A 17,084-nucleotide genomic window follows, 5' to 3' on the forward strand; every position below is an offset into this window, starting at 1 on the left:
TCTTTGACATACAGTCGTATTGTTTGTTCTGTACATGAAATATTGAGTTTGATACGAGAATTGACGTTGAGTGAATTAGTTTGTACTTCCTCAGAAATATTTATAAAATATTCTATCGGTTGTATACACTGCGGTTCTTGAGATAAATTCTCATCAGTTGAAGTAGCAATTCCGGTTAGAAATATTAAACACATAGTTCCATAGAACGTAAGCATCTGTGTACTGTGAATCTATATAATTTATTTTGTTATAAACAAGAAGTGATTTTCGCAAATAAACAACAACACATGATTCCGATTTATACACAATAAATATTACTTGTTTTTAGATATACTCGTCAAAAACAATTGTGTATGACCGTTAAAAGATATGTTTATCACTAAGTTGCTACGTCTTTATGTTTATCACATACGCACACACATACATTCACGTAAGTTGTCATGATTGCGCTGTTTTTCTCACTTTGACTTGTAGAAAGACGATTGAAGATTAAATTTGCCTACATTTTACAAGCGCGTTTCAATTATATAGTATGTCACACAGTGTAAGTTACGGCAAAGTAAAAACGATATTTTTAGATCGTAGTAATATTTATGTAATATTTGTATATAGAGTATATTACCGAGTAGTACGATTTGTACATTAAGTGATAAACTAAAGTAGATATAAATTTTTTAAATATAAAGAAGAAAATCGGATTCCATATTGTTTTAGCGTGTGATGAGAAATAAAAATTATAGTTTACAACAAATATAAATATTCAACACATACGAGCCTTCCATAACTTACCATATTTAAGATAATATTTCTATCTCTTACAATTATAAACACCACTTTATACGTGTTATCGCCGTATAAGTTGAANAACGTATTGCCAACAAATATCTGCAATCTGGCTTGTTCGAAAGGTGGTCTATGACTACAAGTCAGTCGTCCCCGTGAAATAATAAACACATATTATGATGTAAACGTCTGTAGTGAGGAAAACGACCTTACTTAGGTTGTAGTATACGTACGTGTGTATAGAATTCTGAGTTTCAAAATATGTATTGCAATACTGACAAACCATAATAAGAAACTGTTTTCTTACAGTGAGATATACATACATTTCGCCGCCTGAAAAAATCTTATATAATCACTTAGAGCATCACAGATCAAATTTCCCATATTGCATTTGCGCCGTTTGCAATTCTTGCTATCTCCATCAAGAAACACTCGCGTCTGTCCGCCCATTTTGTGTTCCAGATCGCCAATGAGTTTTCTCATGAAGCTTATGATTTTCCGAACATCTTCCGCCTGCGCAAAAAATAACAAACGTGATATAATTAGTATAATTATATTATTATAAAATATAATATTATTACAATTATATGAATATTAGNATACTTACAATATTTCCATTTGTATACATAAAAAAGAAAAAATATATAATGTACGTAAGTGTTGATTAAAAATTATGTATTTTCATCACACTGGAGTCGACAAAAATCGGATTCCACACTCAATGCGTGATTTCTCTTATTGTTAGTACTATTGGTAGAATGCACTTGACTTATGTGTTCTCTTTTCTACATGTATGCATGTGATACAGAAGAACTTTCGTTGCTTGAGTGAAAACTAAAAAATTGAAACTTTGCACACATTGTCACTTATTTCTTTCGTTTAGCAGAACAAATGCCGACATGTTATCTTGTCATTACTCAACATTGATTTGTTTTGTTCTAGAAAAAGAACCAATCACGTTTGATTGTTACAAATCAGCGCGTACTGCTGAACGCGACTAACCAGTGCAGACAATGTGCGCAAGCATTTAATTTTTCATGTTGCCCTGACCTAACGTTTCTAGTGCATTGATAAAAACCTGAAATTATAATCAAGACAAAAAAATGAATAATTGATTTGTTTTCTTGTAAATAAACATACGTAATTACTCGTAATGTACGTAACTCGTTGCGTATCGTACTTTAGGATTTACAAAGAAAAACTACAATTTCCAAATGTAACTGTTCGTATACTTGTGGTTCGTTCACACGGCAAACACGACTATGCCACGTGTTTGTGACATGAACATAAAGAAACGTTTCCTTTTGCATTGTTCGCAACTTTAAACAGTCAGTTTCAGCGCATCGTTACGATCGTAGGTAAGTATTGTGCTAAAGGTTTTCAAGTAGTTAGGACTATAGTACCACTCTCAAACTTTTACATTTAACGTATATATTTTTAGATGATTCCGTCTCGACCATATTTTACGTATAACTAATTCGAAATATAGAAAACGTATTTATTACCTACAAACTTACGTTAAAACACTTCATGTAGATATATGTGTATCAAAAGTGTCTGTAATGAACGACATTTGAACACGTTACGACGCTTCACTTGGCATATAACCATAAATTATAATTAAATTGTTGAGGCGCAAATATATGGTATACGATATGTTTTATTTCTACTTTTTTTATTTAATTTTATACTTTATACTGAACATTTCCGATTAGAAAAAAGATTTTACTCAAGTGTTTTCTTTTTTTTATGACGGCACTTCATTGGTGACCGTCTTTGAAATCGCAAACAAAGTCGAGAACAAAAGGTGCCAATACAAATTTGTATTTTGTGGTACATATTTATCACACTATGAAGACATATCATTTCTTCATGTAAGAATTAATATTTGTAATGTTAAAATTATATCTATTGTAATAAGTGTTATTAGTTTATCATTTATGTCTAGACGTATTAATTATATATTTCTCGTTCCGTATTTGACACACTTTTGCAGAATTTTTCTGACAGCTGTAATATATGCGCACGGTACGTTCGATTTTTCTGATACCTTTAGCATACGCGCACGTTTCGATTCGACAATGAACAGGCAATATATGTTATGCGCCACCAATAAATGTAAAAACGCAGGCACGTGTAGAAACTATATATTACAGTTACATAGATAACATCGTGGTTTTAACTTATTTTATATGTGTGTACCATTTAAAGTTTATTTTTATAGCTTTAGAGATTTTATCCACCTTTGATCGTTCGGTCGATCCGTGTGACAATTTTTACAAATTTGCTTGTGGCGGATGGTTACAAACTAACCGATCAAATACATCATTTCCAGTAATTAATTTTTTCACAGTGCTCAAACAAAAATTACACAATCAGCTTCGAGGTACAGTTTAAGTAAAGGTTTTGATTGTTTGATGTTTTACATTGTGTATGTTCACAAACAAAGGTATATACAACGAAAGTATAAACTTATGTCTAAGTACTATTAAATCGGTTTACATGAATTGGATATATTTATTTATAATTGATAGAAACTTGACAGCAATATTGTTATATTTATTCAAGTTGTTTGGTCAAAATCATTTACAATTACTAACTACCAAAACAATGTAATTTACAAAAGCTACGTCTGTTATTATATTATTAGAACATAGTATATAAACGTTATTTGAGTACTACGCAACATCAANAGAAAATATACAACTATAATATTCAAAAGAAACAGGAAAGTTATAAACTCTCTTAATAGCACATGAAACTGTAAACATAAATATTCTGTTGCTGCGTGTTGTGATACAATACAATGTGCGCAAACTGATAGTATTCTTACATTTTATATGAATCTATTTATCTTAATATTGATTATTTTTTATTTAACTATGATTAACTGTAAAAAAATTAAAAATTTAAGAAAAACAGATTGTGCAATAAGTGATACTTTACACGACTGTGTGTATATGTGACATTCTGTCAAATTTTCGTTGTCTACAGAAATTTTAAACGCATCGTTTAAACCAACCGATACTATGTCTTTCATAAAAGCGAAGCGTGTATTCGCGCAGTGCATGGATAAAGGTACGTGACACTACAATAATAAAAATATAATTATTACGACGTATACTTTCAACTTAAATACTCAATATAATAATTACAACGTATAAAATTAAAAAAAACGATTATTACTTTTTGGATGTTAGAAAATAATAAAGCATTCGGTATGAGTAACTTGAACGCTATTGTAAATAGCTACGGCGGATGGCCAATAGTTATGTCCCGTCATGAATGGAATGAAAGAAATTTGACTTGGCAAAATGTTACTACCAATTTGCATAAAAATAAAGTATTAAACATTGGTCTGTATGATATAGAAGTATCTGAAGATTTAAAAATGTCCAACAGTAACGCTATCTATGTAAGTATATTTAATTTTTATAACATACATTAACATATTGTAGGGATATTAAGATTAAATTGACGCACTTTATTTTAAGGAAAAAGTGTATTGATTAATTTATTTGAGAAAGTGATACACGAAAGCAATTAATAGTTTGACTCTACTTGATCTGTCGCGCTTCGATCTCTCGCGTCTCTTAATCCGTTCTTGTCGGCGGCTACGTCTTCTCTCTCGCTGGCTCCGCAAGCCCTTTTTCTCATCACCTCGGTTTTCGGCGATGTTATCGTGTTTTCTTCGCTTCAAAATTGTCGGTTGAGTCGTCAACCGGCAAACAACAAACATCGCAAAGATGAGAATCGTATATCTTGTCACCTTGACAATCGCGCAGGTAGACAAGTTTATCGTGAGATTATCAGTCGTTAACTTTGAAAACATACAAGAATAATAATACATACGGAAAATATAAGAGAATAACACATCTACAGAATATATAAAAAAAATAATACATATAAAACTCGAATTTCGCCGTTTGCAATGATTCTTCCTTACAATATATGATAGATATTATACTACATCGTATTTATTTTATTTGACCAAAAAAGTACTAAAAAGGACAAAAACAATTATGCGTTTGCAAATAACGATGCATACATATTAAAGATAACACCGTTCAGAAACACTTTTCAAAATGATAAGTACATATGATTTTAGATTTTTGGACCTGCTCTTCCTTTTTCTCGAGACAAAATAATACTCATAAACAACACTAAATGGCGGAAAGAAATGTATAGATCTACTATCGTAAACGTTGCGCACAATCTTATAACAGAAAATGGCGGAACAAGTAACATGAGTAAACTTACTCAAGATGCACTTGACATCGTACATTTTGAAGCGGAACTGGCTAATGTTAGTATGAACAATCACGATATTAATATTAAAAAATACATTTACTCATTGTTATGTATTAACTTCATAATATTTCAAATACCATTTTACATTATGAAATAAATTTCTGTTTCTATGTCACTATATACATATATATATATATGTGTGTATGTATGTGCGTGTGTGTATATTATACCATATATATATACATATGTGTGTTTTATACTGTAAGTTCTTCAATCACATTTTTTAAGAGCCGATTGCATCAAATGACTAGTCTTCTTGTACTATACTGCTTACAGTTGACAAGCACTGTAGACAGGATACTTGATACACTTACTTCGCTAACAATCCAACAATTGCAAGAAAAGTACGACAAGCAAAATCCCGGAATGATAGGAAAGGTGCGATAAAATACTATATTTCTTATATTTTTCAGTACATATTTTATATTCAAGAATAACTTTTTCATTACAGATTGACTGGCACTCAGCCATTCAGGATTTATTTGCATCAGAAAGAATCGCGATAAAACCATCTGAAAAACTCATTGTTGTAGAGTATGAATATCTTATCAATTTAGTACCGTTGTTAGAACGAACACCGTCACGTACTATTGGTAAAATTTTTTTAATAGTGAAGTTCAAAACATAGTGATACAGCGTAAAATACTACCTAAAGTATGTTATAAATTCAACGATGTTGAATTCTAATTGCAGTTAATTTTATAATATGGAGTTTAATTAGAAAGTTAACTGATTACATCAAACCACAGAAATTGAGTGGCATTGCTCGCGTCATAATAGGTGCAGACAATAACCAGCTAGAAGAAGACGATAAAAACTGGATGCCATGCATTAACTCGCTCAACTTAGATCATGCTATTTCGCATGAATATGTCAAGAAATACATATCGCTTGATAACATACAAGACGTAAGTTTGTTACATTTTAAATAGATACAATAAACGTACAATAAACTAAAATTAATATATACATACAATAAAAGNAAATACAATACATACACGTAAAATACACTTACTTCGTACTCAAAAACAAAATTCTTGTAGATCACAGAAATATATACAAATATTAAAAGCGTCGTTCATCAACAAATAGGAAACGCCACATGGATGGATGAGCCTACAAAAGAAGCGGCTGTCGAGAAACTTACGTCTATGAAACACGAATTTTTTAAGCCCGATTGGTACAGCGACGAAGCTATTGACAGATATTACGAAGACGTATGTACATCTTCTAGCAAAAAAGATTTCAAAGAAATACACTTTATTTACTATAATATGTTTTCTCTTCTTTTCCAATAAAGTAAGAGATGCTCAATAATAGTTTACACCCGTAATATTATATATTTATTTATTTATTTATTTACTTATGTATTTTATCGTGCTTTTATAGAAGCATTATTTTTATGTATTTTAGTTGAATATCGGTACGGAATATCTCGACAACATTATAAATATATGGAAATTCAAATGGAAAAAAATGATAAACTCGTTAAGGACACCCGTAGACAACACAAAGTACAAACTTTATGCAATCGAGTTTGTTATTATGTACTGCGAACTACACATGCTATATATATAAGCAAATTTGTATACATAACTTTTTATAATATTTATATTTTTGTTTAATAGATGGTTAAGCCGACCGACACAACTGCAAGCCAAATATAATATGGTATTCAATAGCATCGGTAAAAAATTTAAATAATAATGTACACTAAAATAGATTTATGGTTATGTTTATTATTACCTTTCCGTTTATTTTGTTATTTTTTTTTTTACGTAGTTCTCACTGCTGCCTTATTACAAAGTCCTGTATATGACCGAAATCACATTGCGTGAGTATTATTTGTATCATTTTTCGCAAACAAACGTTACAAAAAAACTATTCTCAAAAACTTTTAATCTCATTTACGTAATAGATTAATGAATTACGGAAAGGTAGGACATATCATTGGACATGAAATTAATCACGCCTTTGATGTCGACGGTAAGTAATTTTTCCTGGTATTGTGTCGAGAAAAAGAATCTTATTATACTAACGTTGAGTACAGGTCGTAACTTTGACAAAAATGGAAACATCATGCAAACATGGACACAAAAGTCTATCGATGAGTATGAAAATATAACGCAATGTTTTATTAAACAATATAACAAGTATCTGGTTCCAGGATTGGAACGTGAGAATATTCAAGTGAGTAAATTTAAAAAAAAGCATACAAATGCAGACGAACTTTTAATTTATTTTTGAGTTATTTAGAAGAATTTCGTTTCTTGACGTTTTAATGTATCTATAATTGTTTCATGGTTTTTTAGGTATACATAATTGGTTGTTTTAGGTGAACGGGCAACAGACGCTCGGAGAGAACACGGCGGATGCTGCTGGAATTGTTTCTGCATATTACGCGTACAAGAACAGAAAAGAAAGATTGAATGAAACAGAGTGGCGGCTGCAAGGACTTGAAGATTATAGCGAAGATCAGATCTTCTTCTTGGTGTATGCTCAAGTAAATACCTATTAAAGAATGTACATTGAGATGTATGGTAACTACGGTCAATGAACGGGCAGTAAAAATACATGGGCTATGGAAGTTATTAATATCATTTCTTCTTTTAGTTTTTCTGTGAAAATGCTCTGCCAGAAGAGATACAAAAAATCACTTCTGGCGTCCATTCTGTGAAGGAAATTAGGATTCGCGGCAGCCTTTCAAATTCTCGTGAATTCTCCCAGAGTTATAATTGCTCTGTGGGAACTCCAATGAATCCGGAGAAGAAATGTGCCCTTTGGTTCTAAACTGAAAAGACGTAAATGCCACATGCTTACAAATTTTGAACGCGATATTTTTTTGTATAGCAAACATTTTATAATATTTACAATCATTATATTTTTAGATATACACACTGACTTCTGCAAAAAAATTAGCATTTACGGTATAGTAACGATATTTTTGAAGAGAAAAAAATTGTATATTTATAAACGTATAATTTTAGACACATTTAGTATAAGTTCAGACTAAATGTAAGTGTATATTGTTTAGATAATTTACGATCTCTCAAAGAATAAAAAAACAAAAATTACAAAACGGTAGATTTCTTTATGTACTTTGCTGAAAATACTATTTGTACTTTTACAGATGTCAGTATGATATCTATATCTCATACAAAACATGAATGAATATTTATATGAAAAAAGTTATATGTAACTATTCGTTGAAATAAAATTTACGGGTTTCTTTACGCTTAGAATTCAAAAACAAACATTACATTCTTTTACGAATAACCCAAATATACATTCCAATAAGCCACTCAGAGAATAATAATGTATTACGTATAAGTATGTGTACTGTAGACGTTTTAGTATTTATTGTTCTTGTGCATGAATACAACAAATGTATAGAAACGAAAGCAAACGAAACATTTTCAAGACTGATTAAAGATTATTGTCTAAAAAATAGTACGTCTGTTGCTATTTGTATTATTATTCACAAAGTATAAATTTCTAACATGGGTTTTGCACATCGCGATGCGATTGCAGTGCATTTGCTTGACGTATAAGGGATTATGTATATTCGTCGATTCTGTGTGCTAAAAGCAACTCGCGGTGAAGATAGAAATTAGTATGTAATTCACGCGCGATCGACGAGTTCAATTTGACGAGGTAGCACCCCACCTTATCTGCGTTATATTTATCAAAAACGTATTGTTTACAAAAGTCTTCCTTTATAAACTTACAAAATATTATATATGCTAAATTATATTTTTTGTTTTTTAATTTGTTTTACAAAAAAAGTGATAAAAAGTAGCGCCAAGTAAACTCTTGTACATTATTATAATGACAAACAATATACAATAGAGAACAATATAAAAAAAACTACAATGTACAATAACATATTTCTGTCACTAGTAAGACTACGCCTTATCTTTTTTCCGTTATTATATACTACAAAGCACTTTTTCTCTAAAAATGTAACAAATTGTAGATTTGCAATTTTGTTTTTGAATCAAAAACCGTTATATTAATTTCTTATTACAATTATCTTTAAAATTATAGATGTTTTAGATATTTGATGCACATGATGATCATAACACTGACGACATTACATTTTACGTTAGATATGACATTATGATATTCACAATAATTACACGCAGATCTCTGTAAAAATGTAGTGAATAATATACTTTTGTGACTAGTTATAATATAAATTTTGTTATTTTTGTTTCAAACGTACGCAATACTTGCGTAGCACCACGCTTAAGCGCTCTTATGTACATACAAACAGAACGCGTTACGAGACCTTATTCTTCATACTTGATTGACAATCGAGTTCCTTCTAGTCGCGCATAATGCGTTCTATCTGTTATGATGGATGTTGTGGAAAACGATCTATAGGTACTCAAATTATATTCGATAAATATACAAAGCGTTTGACAATTATTGTAGCTTCTTTTGTAGACAAGTAGAAGGAGTAAAACTGAGTCGAAAAGTTTTATACTATTTTACGCGATTCGCAATAATTACCAGAATCATAATTAAAAAAGATCCGCGAATAAGCATGCATCGAGCTGTTTTGCGTGCGATGAAGTTGAAGTATTCTATAAATATACTTTCGAGCAACTGACGATAAGTAACAACAAATCTACGAAAATGTCCTGCTTCATTGTAACACATTTTTTTTATACACAGAAAAATCCGGTTAATCGGAAAAAAACGTTATATTGCAAAGAACTGTTCCCGATAAACTAACTTGAAATTAGTCCGTATTGATACAAACTAAAAATTTGATAAGAAACTCACATAGTTCACTTTTCAAATACACTTTTTATTATAAGTACTTATGTAATAACTATTTCTGTTTAAATTGTGTGTGTAAGTAAAGATAACTAAACATAATAAATTCTACCACATTAAATTCGGCTTACATTCTCTTTTTCTGTTTTTACATACAAAAATACATAAAAAATACATAAAAACAATTAACATACATAAAAAAAAATTACGAGTACCATATTTCGTCATACATATGACTGTTTCATATAGATTATTGATAAATGTTTCTTTTTCATATTTTTCATAGTTTTATATACTTACATATTATGTGTTTTTCTATAACGTGTGCTTTATTTGTTCATTTGTGAACACTTAATTAAACTTAAATTTATACTTATTCGCAATTATGTAAGATGAAATATAGTGTATTATTAGCATTCATTTTACCAAAAATTTAATTTCATTTTATGATCATTTTGCGAAGTTTTAAATGTATTAAAATTTGTAATTTTCACATTTTAAACATAATTAATAAATACTTTTTTGAGCCATAAAATAAATTAAATCTTGATTTACAAAAATAACTTTAGTATTAAAAGCAATACATGGATTTTATTTTCTATTTAAATTAAAAAGCAATGTCTATCCAAACACTTCGTAAAAATCATTGTTACTGGATTAGTAATGTAGTAGATACTCTGAGGTATATCCCGAATGTCGTGTTTAAATGTTGGCAAAAAAAATATACAAATTATAAATATGATAACATCTTGTATACTTTTGCAGAAGTGTAATAACGTTGAAAAATATACTTTTATAAAAAAAACAAAAATTATTACAAAAGAAAACAAAACAAAACGTGTAAGTACGTGTAAAACATAAAAAAAAGGGATTTAAACACGTAACAAGTATTGAACAAATATAACAATTTTAATTTTAGAAACTTAAATTTCTAAAATAATTTTTATCTTTTATTTAACAACTATATTCTATTTATAAAACTTCCTCTCACTGTTTCTAGATTATATCTGTTTATCAAATTTGTAACCATCACTCGTACAGTCTTAGTAATCTAACACCACCTTGTAATAATAATATTGAATATAATAACTTGTACCTTACTCAGCATTATATATGTGATTTTTTTACTGTGCTAAACTACATTTATATAACTTACTAATATATTTTCATTACATACATACATGAAGTTACGTAATCAAATAAAAAAAAGATTGTTTTACAGTTATAGCTATATTAAACATTTAAGTTCACATAACGTACCGTTTCGGAATCTTCATCTGAATATATGTGGTTAATACTAAAATTCACAACTGCAAGTAGGCCAACCGGTCTTTTAAATGAAACACATATAACAAATAATTAGTATAAAATCTTTCTTAGTATTTACATTATACTCTTGTAAGATATAAAAAACCACAGTACATAAATTGAATAAACATAATATACATATACAGATATAAACTACATACAAGATATATAGTGTAAATTATACATATTGTACATACAGTAATAAGGTAATACAAAAATTCTTTCGCTTATTATTTCTAAGTAATAGGCGATAAGTAGACAAAAAAATGATAAGTAACTAAGAAAATGTTCTTTTGGTTGTAACACACAATTTTATTCACAAAACAGTAGAAATTCAGAAGAAAATGTTAGATAGCATACAAATGTTTTCACGTAACCTTTCTTGAAAACATTGCGCAGTGATAAGAACTAAAGAATTGTCACAAGATAGTACAGTTTATATTGCAAATACTCTTTTTATTATAAGATTTTGTCATATATATTTTTGTTTGTACATATTAAATACAAAAACAGAATAAATTTTAAATAACATAATAAAATCTAATTAAAGTATCGGTTATCAGGTTTCACATACATAAAAAAATTATTACAAGTACCATATATTATTTTATCATACATACTACTGTTTGATATAGATTGCTTCTGTTTTCTACATTTCATAGTTTTATATATCCAGATAATAATGTTTGCGTGCACGGTTTGCGCGCGTTAAATATGTAAATCTTATATGTGATTTGTCTAAATTTTGTTTGTGAACATATTTCATCGCGCACACGTACATATTGCGCACAAGAAACTATTTAATATCCATCGAATATACCAACAAATAACTGAGCAAATTGCTAATGTATTGTATTATTTACTCTTAATTTGACGGTGTGTTACATACTTAGAATGAATAAGTCGTTCTTGTGTATGATGACAATATATTTATCACGATGTAAACGTCTGTAGTGATGAAAACGACCTTACGTAGGTTTTATTACATGTACGTGTGTATAGAATTTTGAGTTTCGAAATATGTATTTTTACTATTTAGTAGACAGTCATTATTAAATGTTTTTTTAAAAAGCCCGTTCTACATTGATTGCAACCGCAAACGCAAAAACCAGGTCTGATAGAATTGACTAATCGTATTGATCAAATCAGCCAACTGACCAGCGTGATTGGTCAATTTTACAAAATCTATACCTTGCGTTTGCGCTTGCGATCAATGTAGAATGGGCTTTATGCAAAAAATCTGTGCTTCGACCTTCAGGCTTCTCTCTGGTTTCAGCGGCACGTAAAAATGCACCTTAAGACATAAGAAAATCAACTAATCCAACTTTTCGTTTTTATCCCTACTTCTTGTTCTAGAAAGCTTTGATTGGTTGATTCTCTTATGTCTGATGCGTTATGCATTATGCAAAAGTCTGTGCTACGTCCTTAAAGATTCTAACCTAATTTACTAAAGAATGTCAATTCAGCAATGAAAATTGGGCTCGCAAAATTCGCTCTAACGCGTAACGCTCTATGCGTTAAAAAAACTGCATAAAAAAAAAGAACGTCAATATAGTCAGATGTGCAGTGGGTTAAAGTTTATAGTTAAATCATAAGAAAGCTCAATTTGAGAAGAATTTGTTGCTTTGTTTTTTCTTCTAACTCAGTAAAGAATAATTAAGGTACAGTGACAGTCGTATTATAAATATTATTATTGTAAAGTTTATGTAAATACGTAAGTTGCAAACCAACTTCTTCGATACTTTTTTAATTTGTATCTTATAAAACAAATATGCTTGTAAGTTTCTTTTTTCATAAAATATTTGCTTGTATTATGTATGAATAATTTTAATTACAGTAAAATGGGAGAACGAAAGGGAACAAATTTGTACTATCCACCGGACTATGATCCTCGTGTCGGTGGTCTCAATAAGTTTATGGGCACTCACGCATTACGTGAGCGTGCCCGTAAACTTCATATGGGTATTTTGATCATACGATTTGAAATGCCCTACAATATATGGTGCAATGGATGCGGAAATCACATTGGTATGGGAGTGCGTTACAATGCGGAGAAGAAGAAAATTGGAATGTATTACAGCACACCGCTTTATCAGTTTCGCATGAAGTGTCATCTGTGTGACAATCATTTTGAGATAAAAACTGATCCTGCAGTAAGCATTTTCATTAATAATAATCAAGTTCAAGAAACACTATGATTCCTGTGACAGTTCCTCCAAAGTATTTTGTTGATTGATTTCAGAATCTCGACTACGTCATAGTAAGTGGCGCGACGCGTCAAGAAAATCGATGGGATCCTAAACAAAATGAACAAATAGTACCTGAGACAAAAGAAGTATCTCACAGATTATATGATGATGCTATGTACAAATTGGAGCATGGTGTGGAAGATAAAAAAGTAGCCAAATCTCGAGATTCAGCATTGGAGAGTGCAATAGCTTTAAATGAAAGTATCTGGAAAGATGACTACAATTCCAATTGTGCAGTGAGAGCTTTATTTCGGGTATAATAATCGAATGTATTTCATATAAGTACATATATATATATATTTGTGTGATTTTACACAATACTTAATTACTAATAATAAATTTGGTACTTATATTATAGGAGAAGAAAAAGGAACTCCAGAAGAAGCAGTCTGAAAATCATGCGTTATTGAAAAAGACTGGGCTAGATATTGATTTGATCAATGAACACGAGGATGACATCAAATTAGCTAAATTACTTACTCATAGAAAAGGTATAGCATTTATTTATTTAGTACTCACTTATCACGCATTTATTAATCATCCAAGACTAAACTTCATATAGTATATAAATATATACAATATTTATAAAAACATGTTTCTTCTAGATCCAAAGAAAAAGGGAAGTACAGAATTGAAACGATTGGTCTCGATTGTGAGATTTAAAAATAATAAAAAACGGATATCTTCCTCTTCAAATAATTTATTAAAGATACGAAGTCAAGAATCACTAAAAGTACAGGAAGTAACGGATACCGCGACCACTTCAAAAGCCAGTAATAGTTCAAGCACATCTCTAGTAAATTATGATAGCTCTAGTAACGATAGCGATAGTTAGTATTTCAGATTTGTTATTTATATATCTGTTAAGTGTTTTTATGTATATTTACGAATAAAGTGAGATATCAAAGTTTCTAGACTACCAGGAATAACAACATGCTGTACACACGTATTAATTTTTTTCCAAGATTTTCATAAAAATATATTTCTGGAGAATTTGATATCGTGTTATCATAATTTTGATTAAATTACATTTGGAAGAATATCTTATTTCAAAAAGCAAAAGAAATTATTATTACACCAATTTTTCTAAATTTATGATATATATACATGATATTAACTCACATGAGGTCTTAAACTGTAACATACATTCCTATAAATACATAACAGAGAATAAAATCTTATAATTATTGAAGAAATTAGTTTTTACATATCAAAGTGTACGAAGAATAGATTTATTGTTTTATATATATCATTTTAATTCATATCTAAACGTCGATGGTAGGTTGCTGCTCGACAACTACTGTTGTAGTTTGCTGTGGCAGTTTTCTCTTTACCACATGAATCTTCTTGTTAGAGAGACATATAACGTAGCAATGATCTTTGTACTTAATCGATATTTTGTCAAAAGATTCATGTGAAGAAAATGCCTTGGGATCGACATTGTTTGTCAATCTAACCAATTTACTAATTATATTTGCCACTCTTTCGTCATTCTCTAACTCCCCTCCAGACTGCAATATAAGGGATACTTTATTTGTTGTTACAAAACAAGAAGACATTGTAAAAACCTAGTAGTTGTTTTTTACCGTTAATACAGCACCATCTTCTGTTAAAACCAAGTATCCAGTTTGATCAGGAATGCGCTCCAGTGCCAACATTTTCTACACAAACAATAATTTATGTAACATGTAATATCTAGATTATTTAAAATAATTAATACAAAATGGAGGAAAATAATTACGATATATAGATTAAGGTTAAGTTAGATTGGGTTATGTTAAGTTATATATAACAGTCAAAATGATATTATATAAAAGAATACAAAATAATAACAAAAAGTAAAAAACTATGGAAAACAAACTTAATAGTTGTTACTGCTAAATACTGCTAAACCATGTCAATAACACAATGAAAGAATGACTATTTGTCCGAAAATAATTATAAACACTTCGCTTATATTGCAATTTTTCATCTTATTTGTGACATTTGTCTTGTTCTAACCTAGACCTAGGCAACAAAAACAAACAATGGGAAGTAAAACAGAAAACCGCACTCTTACGTTTGATGATAACGCCAATAGACGGCAAAATGTCATGCGACAGCTCAAATTAAATACCCTCGTTGATGACAAGATAACAATAAAAACAACACTGCGGTTTTTAATTCACGGGAAAAAATTTGCAAACGCGACAACGCACAGCAAGTATTGCCATATATTAGAGAGAAACCTGAGAGCGACCAGGTCCTTAAGAGAGAGTGCGTAATCACTTTTCCGCACCGTAAACTAGCGCATGTCCACAGGTGGCACACATTGGAACTACGCAGCCAGTCCACGAGACATGTCGGTGCGCTATGTCCACAGCGTGCGGTTCTATTCTGTGCTATGTGGACGACTTTAAATGGTCACTTTCTTTAAGTACGTGAGTATATTCGAGAGCGTGAATTTGATTTTTTTGAAATTTAAAATGACCGATCTCGTGATGAAAAGATGAGAAAGGAAAACAAAAAAGGATAAGAAAAAAACATTGCAACTTTCCGTATAACATAAATGTGATATACAAGAAAAGATGTGATAGTCAAGAAAAGAATATTAGTTTAGCGAGAACATTAGAATTCGTGGAGTGTAGTCACATATCATCTCCTTTCACATCATCATATGCTGCTCTGTGCTTTATAAATTTTATTTTATTTTCTTAAAAACACTACATATATAGATACAAAATACACAAAACACCATGTACATTATACAAAGTGTTTTAACGGTACACAAATATAATGTCTGAAAAGTTGCAATTCCAAGGATACCTATTACTCTGCTTTATTACAATTCTTTATCAATGCGTTTTCGAGTTTCAAGCTTAATTTTACAATTTTTTATACATTATAATAGAATACATTAATTTATATATATTACATATAACAACATAATACAATATTTTATACAATATACATAGTATATATAATTCTACCTACCTATCTTAAACATCTGACATATCTTAAACGTATACTAGCCTCATTAATTAGAATTAAGGCTGCATGACAGCCTTGATCCTAATTGTACATTTTTATTTCTTCTACCTATCTATCTCTGATCTATACATATTTCCTACCTATCCGGTCTAATTTCTTTTGTACAAGCGCTTTGTAGATACTTACATCCCTACCTACACAGATAATTATCTACCTACTTTGGAAAGTTTTAAAACCTATCAAATATTTTACGCGAGGGGCAGTTGTTTTAAAATAAAAAAAAAATTATTTTAAATTTATTTTAGTCTCCCGACCGAGTTTTTCTATTTTATTTGATTTAACGAAAGTATAACATATCTTACATTATACTCAATGTAAGATATGTTATACTTTCGTTAAATCAAATAAAATAGAAAAACTCGGTCGGGAGACTAAAATAAATTTAAAATAATTTTTTTTTTATTTTAAAACAACTGCCCCTCGCGTAAAATATTTGATAGGTTTTAAAACTTTCCAAAGTAGGTAGATAATTATCTGTGTAGGTAGGGATGTAAGTATCTACAAAGCGCTTGTACAAAAGAAATTAGACCGGATAGGTAGGAAATATGTATAGATCAGAGATAGATAGGTAGAAGAAATAAAAATGTACAATTAGGATCAAGGCTGTCATGCAGCCTT

General features: G+C 29.9%; 3 protein-coding genes and 1 long non-coding RNA gene across 13 annotated transcripts; 2 read left to right on the forward strand and 2 right to left on the reverse strand.

Moving 5' to 3' along the window:
- Positions 1-15: 15 nt before the first annotated feature.
- Positions 16-1,785, reverse strand: LOC109860435. Of its 2 annotated transcripts, XR_002250824.1 has the most exons (4): positions 1,391-1,785; positions 1,107-1,296; positions 790-972; positions 16-230 (listed from the first exon to the last, which is right to left on the reverse strand). It is a non-coding gene; the product is annotated as an uncharacterized LOC109860435 (long non-coding RNA). The 2 variants fall into 2 exon arrangements; XR_002250823.1 differs by having other exon boundaries at positions 221-972; positions 1,391-1,777.
- Positions 1,786-2,098: 313 nt separating this feature from the next.
- On the forward strand, positions 2,099-8,357 carry LOC109860430 (membrane metallo-endopeptidase-like 1). Of its 9 annotated transcripts, XM_020439501.1 has the most exons (20): positions 2,099-2,141; positions 2,225-2,429; positions 2,578-2,657; positions 2,780-2,913; positions 3,008-3,169; positions 3,778-3,861; positions 3,984-4,198; positions 4,892-5,089; positions 5,323-5,472; positions 5,546-5,687; positions 5,788-6,002; positions 6,138-6,311; positions 6,508-6,641; positions 6,723-6,781; positions 6,877-6,928; positions 7,013-7,080; positions 7,145-7,284; positions 7,430-7,597; positions 7,708-7,895; positions 7,983-8,357. In XM_020439501.1, exons 2-19 carry the CDS (start codon positions 2,427-2,429, stop codon positions 7,882-7,884), a joined length of 2,355 nt encoding a protein of 784 aa, XP_020295090.1. In that variant the 5' UTR covers positions 2,099-2,141; positions 2,225-2,426; the 3' UTR covers positions 7,885-7,895; positions 7,983-8,357. The 9 variants fall into 9 exon arrangements, with proteins under 9 accessions (XP_020295090.1, XP_020295088.1, XP_020295091.1 ...); XM_020439499.1 differs by having other exon boundaries at positions 7,708-8,357; XM_020439502.1 differs by having other exon boundaries at positions 6,508-6,608; positions 7,708-8,356.
- Positions 8,358-12,640: 4,283 nt separating this feature from the next.
- LOC109860431 (coiled-coil domain-containing protein 130 homolog) lies at positions 12,641-14,388 on the forward strand. Its single transcript, XM_020439509.1, has 5 exons — positions 12,641-12,848; positions 13,025-13,340; positions 13,430-13,690; positions 13,795-13,927; positions 14,042-14,388. Exons 2-5 carry the CDS (start codon positions 13,029-13,031, stop codon positions 14,269-14,271), a joined length of 936 nt encoding a protein of 311 aa, XP_020295098.1. The 5' UTR covers positions 12,641-12,848; positions 13,025-13,028; the 3' UTR covers positions 14,272-14,388.
- A 150-nt stretch (positions 14,389-14,538) lies between these two features.
- Positions 14,539-15,658, reverse strand: LOC109860432 (ragulator complex protein LAMTOR4). Its single transcript, XM_020439510.1, has 3 exons — positions 15,496-15,658; positions 15,023-15,097; positions 14,539-14,947 (listed from the first exon to the last, which is right to left on the reverse strand). The coding sequence occupies exons 1-3, from the start codon at positions 15,529-15,531 to the stop codon at positions 14,702-14,704; spliced, it is 357 nt and encodes a 118-aa protein (XP_020295099.1). The 5' UTR covers positions 15,532-15,658; the 3' UTR covers positions 14,539-14,701.
- Between the last annotated feature and the right edge of the window lie 1,426 nt (positions 15,659-17,084).

The sequence above is a fragment of the Pseudomyrmex gracilis genome, unplaced genomic scaffold (genome assembly GCF_002006095.1).
Source record: "Pseudomyrmex gracilis isolate BER0280 unplaced genomic scaffold, ASM200609v1 scaffold_386, whole genome shotgun sequence".
Classification (NCBI taxonomy): Eukaryota; Metazoa; Arthropoda; class Insecta; order Hymenoptera; family Formicidae; genus Pseudomyrmex; species Pseudomyrmex gracilis.

Coding starts and splice junctions, on each gene's coding strand:
- LOC109860432 (XM_020439510.1), bottom strand. CDS start 15,531: ATGACATTTTGCCGTCTATTGGCGTTATCATCAAAC. Junction 15,098..15,495: donor TATTGGCGTTATCATCAAAC/GTAAGAGTGCGG, acceptor TTGTTTGTGTAG/AAAATGTTGGCACTGGAGCG. Junction 14,948..15,022: donor AAGATGGTGCTGTATTAACG/GTAAAAAACAAC, acceptor CTTATATTGCAG/TCTGGAGGGGAGTTAGAGAA.
- LOC109860431 (XM_020439509.1), top strand. CDS start 13,029: ATGGGAGAACGAAAGGGAACAAATTTGTACTATCCACCGGACTATGAT. Junction 13,691..13,794: donor CAGTGAGAGCTTTATTTCGG/GTATAATAATCG, acceptor CTTATATTATAG/GAGAAGAAAAAGGAACTCCA. Junction 13,928..14,041: donor ATTACTTACTCATAGAAAAG/GTATAGCATTTA, acceptor TGTTTCTTCTAG/ATCCAAAGAAAAAGGGAAGT.
- LOC109860430 (XM_020439499.1), top strand. Junction 5,090..5,322: donor TTGAAGCGGAACTGGCTAAT/GTTAGTATGAAC, acceptor ACATTTTTTAAG/AGCCGATTGCATCAAATGAC. Junction 7,285..7,429: donor TGGAACGTGAGAATATTCAA/GTGAGTAAATTT, acceptor TGGTTGTTTTAG/GTGAACGGGCAACAGACGCT.